The sequence below is a fragment of the Vanessa atalanta genome, chromosome 6 (genome assembly GCF_905147765.1).
Source record: "Vanessa atalanta chromosome 6, ilVanAtal1.2, whole genome shotgun sequence".
NCBI lineage: Eukaryota > Metazoa > Arthropoda > Insecta > Lepidoptera > Nymphalidae > Vanessa > Vanessa atalanta.
The window spans coordinates 3,553,074-3,565,646 of record NC_061876.1 but is presented as its reverse complement, the minus strand read 5'-3'; the positions used below and the strand labels follow the sequence as shown (position 1 = coordinate 3,565,646).

The 12,573-nt window shown below is 28.6% G+C and overlaps 3 protein-coding genes across 8 annotated transcripts in view; 1 reads left to right on the top strand and 2 right to left on the bottom strand.

The window, feature by feature from the left end:
• Nucleotides 1–1,219: 1,219 nt before the first annotated feature.
• LOC125064674 (ADP-ribosylation factor-like protein 6-interacting protein 1) lies at nt 1,220–2,504 on the bottom strand. Its single transcript, XM_047671840.1, has 3 exons — nt 2,335–2,504; nt 1,849–2,220; nt 1,220–1,768 (listed from the first exon to the last, which is right to left on the bottom strand). Exons 1-3 carry the CDS (start codon nt 2,350–2,352, stop codon nt 1,577–1,579), a joined length of 582 nt encoding a protein of 193 aa, XP_047527796.1. The 5' UTR covers nt 2,353–2,504; the 3' UTR covers nt 1,220–1,576.
• A 773-nt stretch (nt 2,505–3,277) lies between these two features.
• Nucleotides 3,278–10,291, bottom strand: LOC125064816 (fatty acid-binding protein-like). Of its 4 annotated transcripts, none has more exons than XM_047672060.1 (5): nt 10,028–10,291; nt 4,911–5,004; nt 4,672–4,841; nt 4,064–4,174; nt 3,284–3,505 (listed from the first exon to the last, which is right to left on the bottom strand). In XM_047672060.1, exons 2-5 carry the CDS (start codon nt 4,978–4,980, stop codon nt 3,443–3,445), a joined length of 414 nt encoding a protein of 137 aa, XP_047528016.1. In that variant the 5' UTR covers nt 4,981–5,004; nt 10,028–10,291; the 3' UTR covers nt 3,284–3,442. The 4 variants fall into 4 exon arrangements, with proteins under 4 accessions (XP_047528017.1, XP_047528016.1, XP_047528015.1 ...); XM_047672059.1 differs by lacking the exon at nt 10,028–10,291 and adding an exon at nt 5,409–5,609; XM_047672058.1 differs by lacking the exon at nt 10,028–10,291 and adding an exon at nt 5,639–5,818 and having other exon boundaries at nt 3,285–3,505.
• LOC125064815 (titin-like) overlaps nt 6,536–12,573 on the top strand; it is a 74,498-nt gene continuing 68,460 nt past the window's right edge. The window contains exon 1 of one of the 3 annotated variants that reach the window (XM_047672057.1): nt 6,536–7,020. In XM_047672057.1, coding sequence (XP_047528013.1) covers nt 6,851–7,020 — 170 coding nt within the window. In that variant the 5' untranslated portion in view covers nt 6,536–6,850. The remainder of the gene's footprint in view (nt 7,021–12,573) is intronic. The other 2 variants (XM_047672056.1, XM_047672055.1) reach the window with 2 other exon arrangements.

The following is a 12,573-nucleotide window of genomic DNA, read 5'->3' as shown; positions in this document are numbered from 1 at the left end:
GACTTGAAAAATAATTGAGAGATTTTAGACATACTTTTTAGAGACATAGCATAGCTTTAATGTTTAACAAGAGTTTGGACTTAGGATTACATGATTTATTCAAATCTTGTAAAGTTTTATCACATAATTCCACATTTCCGCCTAACTATAGTTCAGTGTGGCATTGAAATGTTGAGAAAAGATATACAGTAGAACTTTTATACCATTTTGTATGGTATAAATGCTATTATTGCATACGTCGTACAATATACGATGCATGATAATATGGTATTATAAAGCTAAAGCTTGCTTCACACTAAAAGCCAGATAATTCAACAAATTCATCTGATGTTCATTCATCTTTGGAATATGTACTAAAACATGTGTTTTCTACTCTAATTTGGCTCATTTTTATACTTGAGGTATTTTGTATGGATTACTGACGATACTTCATTAGTTTTAAAGATCAGAAAACTAATTATGACGATTTAAACAATGCATTATCACTAGAAGGTATGTAATTAACTTAAAAAAATAGTATTTTATAATTTGCCAAAAAAAACTTAAGCTTCACTAAATGTATGCTGTAGAAAGCAATTAGGTTATCTTCAAAAAGTAGATATCTAACTATTATCTAATATTATAGTATTTTATTATATGAGAAGACTCAACTCAGCACCATACATCATTGGAAAAGAGAAATAAGTATTTACTAATATTGATTACTTGATATTACTGTTATTTTTATACTGTTTCTTACAGCATTTGATAACACTATAAATATTGAAATTGTTTTCATTCTAAAAAATAACAGTCAATTTTAATGTCATAGCTAACTTAATGAGTAATCATATCAGTATGTCTACTCCTTAAGTGTGTAATTTTGTGTCACAGTATGTTTACAAGTCTTATGTATATTTACAATGGTATTGATTATTTTGTATCAGTGACAATAATTGTATGAACAAAATAAATAAAGATTAATTTCAAAAAGTTGTAAAGTATTTCAGAAATACTACTCAAAACATATATTTTTAGTAATTTTTATACAGAATTCACAATTTTATTACCTAACCTACTATATATGGGAAAGTAAATTAACAGCCCCTTAATGTGGCACTGCTGGGCTAAGGCCTCCTCTCATCCTTTTTTGCATAATTAGTGAAAATTTTAATTTGTGTCAAAAGCTTTTTTTTTAATAATAAATTCTTTTGCAGCATTTAGTGATAAAATGAAAATGTATTATAGTAAAATTTTTTATTTAACCCAAATAAAATAATTTATAGCTCACAATGAACAAGCTTAGCTTAAACTTAAAACAATGACCAGTTCATACATCACTTTATAATACAATATTAAAAACTTGCTATTGAATGCATTCTTTCATATAAACATTAACACACTACAGCCATTACCATATAAAAGTCTCTACTACATAAATAACACCTGAACAATTTCTAGGTACTTTTGTAGATGAAGGTTTAACTGCCTAAAATATTTAAATATCACAAATATAAAAAGAGATCATAAGGTCTAAGACCCTAAAGCTTTAGCTGTAATAAAAAAGCTAATTTTAAAACATGAATGCAGATAGTAACTAATCTGATTTTAAAGTAGTAATTTTTGGTGTTTTTTTGATTAATGACATAAGTGTGTTGAAAATTCCTCTCTGCTGAATACCAGGCCATAGTAGAACAACTGTAGAAAATATGTACAACAGGAATATGTTGTTTATGGAAGAAGCCATCCATGCCAAGGTGCATAGCATGCTGATTGATATTATGTAATACTGGAAATAGAAAAATAATTAATAATAGTCACATAGCAGGTGAGTAATGAATTACAATTATTTTCTTATAATAAACTCACCATTGAAGGACTATTCTCTCGCATAGAATAAAATGCATTGATGTTGCCCAGTAATTTGTTATAATGTATTACAATGCTTCTACAAATTTCTTCGAATACTTTTTCCTTTTGCCCTGTCCAAGAATTTGGACCACAAATAGTATTAGATATTATTGGAACAATGAAGTCAACAAAATTTAATATCAGACCAAAAACTGAAAATGTCGCTAGGGTGCTGAGGTCCATAAGCCAGATTGAAAAAAATAAAATAGACACCGAGGCAAGTATAGCGCAAGGATGCCATTGCTGTTCCCATAATAGTACAGATTTTAAGGGCAAAAGAGCCATGCGCCAACCTTCAAGAAGCCTTTGCACTTTTTTTACTTGCTGTTCCTAAAATACAAATTCGTTGCATTATTAAAATAATCAATCTGATAAGTGTTTAATAGCGCATGATTATATAGAAGTAATCTAAATTGAATAATATATTTTTAATAAAGTCAATACCTGAACCAATTCCGCCATTTTGAAAGAAAGTTATAAACGATTGTTCAAAACGTTATTTACTTTATGATGGACACTCCTATGAATAGTTCCTACGAATATGAAAAAGTAAAAAGGGAAAAGACGACGCTCTGCCTGACAAAGATTCAAATTAGATTTTTTTTACTGTCAAAGTGACAGTGAGACAAAGAAATTATGACAATCAAAAATTACAATTTCACCTTCGAGTCTTACAAGCTACAAAAAGTAGACATAATTACACACACAGTTAAAAACACAATTAAAACAAAACAGTTATCATAACACAATTAAAAAAAACAGTTATCTAAAAAAAATTAAATCATAGTATTATATAAAGAATTTTAAGATCGCTATGGCAGTACGATAAAAAAAATTGCGTTATTACAGGACGACCTGTATTATATTATATAATATATAATATATAATATAATACAGGTCGTCCTGTATATGTGTATTGTAGGTATATATTATATTATATAATATATACCTACAAACAGCTAGTATAAGTGTATTATCTATGCAGTGCAATGTTATGACGGCGCAGTGGTTTCCGTTTTTACATATATTTCTTGTTAAAAATAACCAGAAAAATTTAATTTAAGGTTATTTAAGTGGCAACACACGCATTTATAATAATTAATTCCTTTAAATTGTTTTCTATTTAATAAACAAGAATAGTCATAATCATTAATCACTAAAACATTAACCACAGGAACACGGTATTGCACTATTGTTTATTCCACAGATAACACCGATTGAGCCCATATAACGACGTCTGATTACTGATTAGTATCAAATATTCAATATGTAGTCGAAAAGTTATATAGCTGAATGAATCGCTAGATTCATCATAAAAATGAAACTATCATTTTAATTTATAGATGATAGTTTACTGATGTAGAAAAAAAAGAACATTTTAAAATTAAAACATTTATTAAAAAATTATAAAAATATTACAACAATAAAAATATAACTTATAAACATAAATAAGTATAAAATTGCTTTTTATTCCAATAACCAATTATATTTAATCAATAAAATGATCTCACAGCATGCTTCAATTTAAGATTCCTATAAATAATTCAAATGTTTAAGAAGTCACTCTACGAAAGTATCTTTTACCTGGTGTTTGTGCCTTGTCATGGGTCAAAGTCTGAAAAGATAAGGTTAGATTATGCAAGGTGAATTATCAATATATTTTTGGACCCTCAGATAGAGGTAGATGTGAAAAACGATACATATTGTTAGCCATTTCATACACTGATCATGATTTGTCTTTACTCAATCATGTTATATCCCCCGTGCCTAAAGAAACACTAGCTTTCTAAAGAAAAATGCTCATTGTAGGCCCAGCAATCTACCAGTACCACAGTCAAATCGACACATATAATTTATACTACGCTAACTCGAATTTTAATGAAAATCGTTTTTTTGTGCCAATTTGTTTAAAATATTTTATATGTATTAATAAAAATGTTAAGAAATATACAAAATTAACGAAGTTACAAATTTATATAACACTAACTAAAGGCAATTTTTTTAAATCAATCGATTTATATTACGCTAACAATTATTAGCGGAGTGTGCGCACAATATTACAGTAGATATTTAAAATATTGCTGTTGCTTATTTATATATAATTCTTATTAGACATATAGTACAATAGAAGTCTTGGTTCAATCACATTTTTAAGCACGAAAATGATACTCACTATAACACATTCATCATCCGTAAATAAATAATTTCTTCCGCACTTAGCACCACTCTCAGGAATAGTAGATAAAGTTTCAAGTTCATGGTCATTAAGAAGTTTAGTAATACTCTAAAACAATAACAATAAAAGCTAACAATAATAATTGTATAAATATTGAATACAAATAGTAAATATTCCATTTTGATTGGATTTGACATTTATTGACAAATATATCATATAACAATAACAGTTACCAAAATAAACATACATTTTAATAAAATCAAACCACATTCTAAAACAATAACATAAAAAATATATTTATGTAGTATTTTTTTAATACCTTATGCAGCAATTATGCTTGCAGAGAAAATTAGTAATTGTTAAATAAGGTAATTACTAGTGCAAAAAACAAACACTTTTTACTGCATATTATTAGTAATTTATAATATTTTATATGTTTGAGCATCATTCTAACATACCAGTAAAAATATATTTATAATAAAGTTTTAATATATTTTTAATATATTTTTAATATCTTATGATTATAAAAAAACTATTTTGTTTTTATAACACATACTATTATTCACTTGTTGTTTATTATTATTTGAGTGTAAAATTAAATTTACCTTAATAGTTGTATTAGGCATACGTTCTTCATACTCCTCGCCCAATTTGAATTTCATTTCCACTGTTCGAAGCAATGACGAATTTTTAATAACCATATTATCACCGTCCATTGTTATTTCCATTAGAGGTGAAGACATTGCCATCATTTTCCTTCCCATGAAAGGTACACCTGGGTGATAAACAATATTAAAAATTTACATTACATTCATTTTTAAGGCATAAATTACTGAGCACTTACCTACTGCTATGAAATAGTCATCAATGTCTTCATTTTTATAATGTTGATACTTTCCAGGTATTGAGGGCATTTTTACTGTTATTTAATTTAACACCTAGAAATAATTTAATATTTGAATTTGAATTCAAGAATAGTTACAACTTTCGCTTTCTCAATGTTTAAAGAGTGCAATGTACCGTTTGAAACTATTAACAGTACTCTACTATTAACAGTACTCTGTTTAATCAATACCGTAAGATAACACTTATCACTTAAAAGCTGGTCACGTACAAAGATTACTAAGATGAATGATAATAATAACATATAAACATTTAATAGTAATAATTAACAATAAATGCAGCTCTTTGTATAGCTTTTTCAGTTTCAAGTTTTCTTGAAAATATTTAAATTGGAAAATAAAAAATTGTCGTAAAAACAATTATTTTAATATATTTAATTAATATTGACGTAGAAACCTAATTGTAAGTAATATAAGTCAACAATGTAAGTTATACTTACAATTAAGATGTATCTCTCCTATTTACTCTTTTTGAGTGCAATATTGTCTTTATTTATGTGGCAATGATAACAATAAATTGTAGATAAAAGGCAAACGAAATATCAGAAAAACAAAACAAATGCAATATGTGTTTTTTGTTTTAAAAGTAATTTATTAATACATTTTTGTACCGTAACAATATATTATTCTGCTAAATACCATTTACACTTATACCATTTATAGTCATTACCTCTTGTCCAGAAATTTTATAAGCCGTTTCCCATTACCGATTGGTCGTTTACCTTTACCTATATAAGTATACTTAATACTTTGTTTAATTTAATTGTTTATTGTCATTTGTCTTTGACATATATCACGGCACAGAATAACATAACCAATGTTTTTACCGTTTTATCAAGATATAATCAATGAAATGTCAACTTCAGATTAAATTTGAATAAAAATTTTTGGACACTATTCATTTTATTTTAACACATGCTGCTACAATTTTTTTGACACAGAACAGTCATCAGCGATTTGTGATTTTCTTAAAGTAGCAAACCTTAAATAACTATGTACTTCGTGGTAAAAAATTACATCGTAGTTCGTGCACATTGCCATTTGTATATTCAATACGTTACCCGAAATACTTTAAACAAAAAAATATTTTTAAGCATTTAATAAGTAGGTACCTATATATTAAGGGTTATTTCTAATAACATTAATTACTTTTTATAATTTTATTATTTATGCTGCTCATTAACTTTATTATTATTAAATAGATTGCTAATTTGTACTGAGTAACAGTAAAGATTTATCCATATCAAAAGTGTAAAATTTCGCTTATTTATAGTATGATTGTGCTATAATGATATGCCATAACAGACAAAAAACATAAAAATATGGTTTACGAGAATAATTCTTTGTGTGTCCCTTATAATGTAATATTTAATTTTAGTTAGATTGATTTGTTTTGAATATATATATTTTAAAATTTAATTTCAATATTTATGAGTTATCGTGAACGCTTCTGTAATATACTATATTTCACATCGGTGAGCGACAAAAATATCTGCGGCAAAAACGCAGTATACACAACTCATAGCGTGTAACGGCGTATTAAAATCCGTCCAGTAAAAATGTAGTGGAAATGACGGTTAAAGCTGATGCCTGATAGCTATAATAATACATAATATGACTATGGATTGTACTATGTGACGTGTGTGAGCGAGATGTGATTCGAGTGTTTTGATTTTATCAAAAATATAAAACTGACTTAAAAAGGATTTGATTAGTTAAGGAGTAATAGTTATTCTTATTTTAAGTTTAATTCAGTTTTTTATAGTGTCTTGATAAGTTAGGATTATTTGACCCGAGCTGACTCTATATTCCAAAACAAGAAATTGTTGATGATTTTCGTTCAGTTTTATTCCCTTTAGTAAACTATACCGAATATTGTAAAATGGGCGAAAAAGATGATTATTTGACTTCATATCGAGTGTTCTTTGAGAACTTTGCGGCAACTGTTGATCCTGAGGATCAATTGCCTGTGAATATCGCGGGATACACAATTACGGAGGCGGAGTTGCCGGGAGAAGTCATTTACTGGACGACACAATATTTGACCGAAAAGTAAGTATTTCTTTTGTATGTTTTTATTTTGAAATCATTACTTGTTACTAAATTTCAGGCCCTTATTTATTTTTAATTTTAATAAATTAAATTCATAATATACAATAGAATCTAATATATTATTAAAAAAAAAATTAAATGTTAGAGACAAAAAAAAATCTATTAATTTACAAATATTACTATTGTAACTAGATTATCATCTAAAGTAACAGGGCTAAGACCGCCTCTCCCTTTTGAGTAGAAGGTTTGGAGTTTATTCTAACACACTCCAATCCAAGTTGGTGGCTGGTTAGATTTAAATCACAAATTCCCTTGTATTCTTCATATAGTATAACACAATTAGTTAGTAGGATCTAAAAGTATATATATAATTATTTGTTTAAATAAGTTGAATTAATAATTAAACATCTTCTAATTATATTTTTATGTCACTCTAAGTAAAGCCATAAGATTAAATATTTGGAATGGTAATAATGTAAACTACTGTTACAAGACTATCTTCAGAAATATTAATAGAATTATCTTAATATAATTCTGATTAAGCTACTAGAATATTTACTTACATAAATGACATATGACATAAACATATAACTAAATGTATGTTACGTTATGGTATAAAGCAGGTATTTTATCTAAGCGTCTTGCGTCTGGTGGCAAAAATTACATTTTTTAAAGTGGAGCTTTCAATCTTAATATATGTTTGATTAATTAAAATACGTTGTAGTATTGTGAAAATGTAAACAACTATTTTATGTCTGCGTAACTTCAAAAAGTTATAATAATCACATCAGTCAGTAAGCTTAAATGATAGTTAACTGCAGTCATGTAAATAAATGTCAAGGCTTTTTTTAAATAGACATAATAATCTTTATTCTTTTCTATTCTGTGCATTATTAATTTTATAAATGCAACTCTGTACTTGTTGCATTTATAACTCACAAAGGGCATTGACCATTAAGAATAACTCAGAATATTTACTTAAAACAAAAAATATTTGTTCAAGTGTGAATGAAAGTGTCAAGTAACAATTCTTCATTTTTAATTAGTAGCATGTCTAAGTCAAGGAAAGAACATTGATATTTAGTTGTATGGCAGTATGTACAATGATTTAATCAGAGATTGAGTAAAATATGTATTACTCATCCTGGGCGGTGTGATGACAACCGCAGGTGACGCCTTCGTTGTTTGTAAATGTGCTGATTTATAGTCATTTCAGATACACACAACCGCGCTCGTAAATATGACACACACACATATACGTAATATAATTGTTATTATTAGATTTTCCGTCATGATTTCTTACGAGGAAAAATATTTAATACATCGTAAATATACGCAAAAACTAACACGAATTAGTGTTACTGTACTATTATGTATCTTTTTCGTTTTGGTACGCGGTTTCTTCAGATTAATATATATCATGTGGTTATGGTAAGTAAGCCTGCTAAGAGCTTTTTGTGCTACAATAATCTAGGTATATGGTGGTAAGAACTGGGAAATTCCTGTATCATATTGAGGAGGGTTAGAACCGGCCGTTAATGGCCTATGAATCTTTGTTTCGAGGAACTATCATAACGTCGACATATTATTGGTATAAGGAAAGGCAAATGATGATTAAAATGATTTATTTTTCTATCTACTTGTATGTGTTCAAAGTATTAATATTCTTTTAAATTGATAAAGTGGCAATTTGAAATGCACATTGGGTTTTATGATCCTTTTAAATTAAACTTCATATGTTTTGCTCGCAAAACAATACTTATGTAAATAGAGAATAGCAAACGAATGTTATCTAATCATTAAAGTTAACTAGACTGAAAAGATTTTACGATTGTTTAAATATTTTTTTTCCCTTCACTTAACTTTATATGTCTATTTTAGAAAGGTATGTTTTTTTTAACACAACCTTACATAAGTTTAGTACCATTAAAACATTTGTGTGTATTTCATATAATACTTATTACGTATACATTATTCATTTGTGTAGGAGAATTTACGCAATTCAATTTATATTAAAATATGTAGAAGTTTCAAGATGAAACCGACACCGGGAATGTTGGGAGGTGTTCCTACTTTGACGTAATTTGCTAGACGGTTCATTAAGCCCAACTTATTCCGCAAGTTAGCGTAAATTGCGTGTTACGACTTTGCGCATCATACCTCATTGCATAATATCTCACTACATATAAATACCAAGAAATAGCTTATTACAAATCGCAATTCTAGCGTTTTATTTTGTGAATTATTTTATATCTAGACACGTGAGTCATTGTTTACGTTATCTTATCATTGTATACACGATGCAACGCTAATATTACGATCGAGTACAATAACAATGGCTAACAATAAGTTGCAAATAACAGCGAAATTTAATAGACTCAATCAACAAGTTGCGGTCGTGTGGGAATATGTAAATATATCGTCACATAACTTTGTGGAATACTGTTTGTGTAGGCTAAGTAGGTTACTTGAGATTTTAACATAAATCAAAATATCCGTAAGTGTCCGAATGTGTATGAATTTTGTCTGCTTGTCAGATAAGTGTAACAGAAGAATGTGACGCAAAGATGTGACACAGAATGAATCTCTTTTGATCGAAAAACGCGATGAATTTAAAAATAAAAAATACGACAAAATCATGTCATTGTTTTTTTTTAGTAAATATTATAATCAAGGTTTATTTTATAATATATTTAGGTTGACAGGCAATGGGCTATCAGATGGTAAGTGGTCACCACCACCCACAGTCATTGGCGCTGTAAGAAATATTAACCAACCAACACAACGCCACCAACTTTGGGTAATAAGATGTTATATCCCTTTTGCCTGTAGTCACACTGGCTTCCCTGCCACCCTTCAAATAGGAACACGCTAATACTAAGTATTGTTGGTTGCCATAAACCCACCAAGTGCAAGGTTTTAGTCGAATAATATCTTTCATTTATAAGCGTGTATTTATTTGACGGAAATATTTAGAAGAGAAACAAATATAACAAATTCTATTCACAAGAGATTGCGGCTTGAATCCTAAAGAAGTCTATATTTGTTATCAAGCTGATATTTAAAATAATTTACATATTATTGGCTTTTCAAGAATATTTGAAATTATAGATCAAAGAGCAGGTTTCCTCGCCCACCTCGCTATCGTGTATGCTAATTTTAAATGTCACTAAATTTAAATCTATGTATTACAGTTACAAATTAGAGTTTTGATATTTTGCATTCCAGAAAGATTTTATTATTAGTAAATAATTGGTTGATATCATCCAAAGGGCTTATGAATTATTGTGGTTACAATGCGTTTTATTAAAGCTTAAAATAGGTGTGATAAACTTGGCAATTCAAATAACGAGGTCATCAATTATGTACGCACTTTCAAGGCGTGCCTTTATTTAGAGTTCCTTGATCTTACATCAAAATTGTTTGATGACATTTTAAGCGCCTAGCTCAAAATTTAGGCTCAGCTTAGGTTGGATTACATTCTTAACCGAAGATTAAAAATTCTCGTTATCTTTATTTATGATATAAAAATGGTTATTTTCGAAAAATGTGATTGTTTTAGTACACAGTACATACTAAATTACAAATAAAATACTCGATAAGATTCAGGGTCCACTCGCAAACTAGAAATTTGAAAATGGATTTAGTTAACAATCGGCCTCTTTATAGTGTTTACAATATAAAATATATCTGTTCGCTGATATCACTTGAAATTTACTGATAACAATCAACTTTCATTATTTATTTTTTGATGACCTAAATGCGTTGCATATCTAGCCTTTTTTTTTTGTAAACACAAGTAATAATCCAATACATTTCCATAGTAATTGCGACTGAATAGAATGTAATTACATATTACTTTTACAAGCAGTCAGCGTCTATCGAATGAGGTATTATTTTACGTAGGTGTAAGTTTCGAAAGTGAAATCGTATAGTTTCATTGTTTATAATGATTCTATGTGCTTTTAATGTACATATGTATTATGTGCATCTGTTTAGACGAAGACAAAAAAATATATATTTTTTTTCACGTAGATTTGTGATTTAAAGGCGAAATAAACAACCACTGAAGTACCGGAATACATTTCATCGATGCTAAATCCATAACAGGGATTCAGGAAATGAATACAATACAAATTGCATATTAATAGAATGTAGTCCTTAGAACAGTGGCGACGGAAGCATTAATATGTAGGTGACCTGTGGCGAAAATAATATAATACGATTGGCGTCTTTATGAAAATGCCCTTATGTCCGTTGCACAAATTGGCACGCGTGCGCGTGGGAAGTACGGATGCGTTGATAGTGTGACAGAGTCAATGGACGACTCACCTCCTCACTCAACTTTCACATTTAATTGTTGATAATAATTCCAGACGAAATAATTTCTTCGAAGCAATATAATTCGTAAATGCGACCGTTTTATTGCTTTCAGCTTATAACTTACACAAGAAATATCGTCATAAAAATAGTATGTTTTATTTTAGAGTAAATTAAATACATCATTTATAAATTAATCATCGCATTTATATTTATGTCTCGAACAATATAATTGGCAACAGCTCAATGCAATTCACGTTAAATGATATCATAAGATTCTAATACTTTGCAATGGCTAAAGTGCCTTTGGAAAAATACCATAGTCGTTGCCAGAAGCATTTGATCTTAAAGTGTCAGGATTTCATTAGATATTGTTGTGCCCGCCAAGAGCACTGACCTTTTTATGTATCCTACAGACAGACGTACGCGTCCGCATTTTATTTCGTGAATGTACTCTACTCGATTGGGGAACAGGGAAATTTAACACATGTTCCGACTAAATACGAGTGAACGGCCTCGCAGTTTATTTATTTTTTTGTTCATCGTTGTGAATGCTCCGATGTTACCTGTATTGGAATGGTATCGGTGTAGGCGAAAACATTTAGTCTGACTTCCATTTGTGTAGTCTGATAAATGTTATCTTTTAGCCTAAACATACCTTATATGCGTGTCAATGAACGAATGATTCAGGACTTTTTATTTTGGTTGGATAACAACCGAGAATAGAAAGATAGAAAATAGACTAGAATAATAACCCTATCGATACGACTACAGTTTAAACGAATCGTTAATAATATTTTCCTTATTTGCGATACAATTCATGTAATTGGTGTAGCTATTTGAAATTGCAACAATAGCCATTAACTGTAAATCACTTGCTTCAATAATGAAAACCACATTTCAAATGTATACCACATTACAATGTTATATTATTTTAATAATTAAGATTAATAAAGTATCCTAAATATTTCAGAACATACCATTTATACATTTACCATTTACCATTTATACATTTGGCAAGAATCCGATCAGCAGTTTTGGTGGCAATGAATAACAAACACCCAAGCAAACAAACGCATCCATAACGTTAGAAATATACTAGATTAATAATTATTAATTTTATGTTATGATGACCTGGCGATAAATGTTAAAAATACATTATGAAAAATTATAATAATAAAAATATTTAAAATAGAAACTACGTGAATAAACAAAAGTGTTAATTTCGAGTGA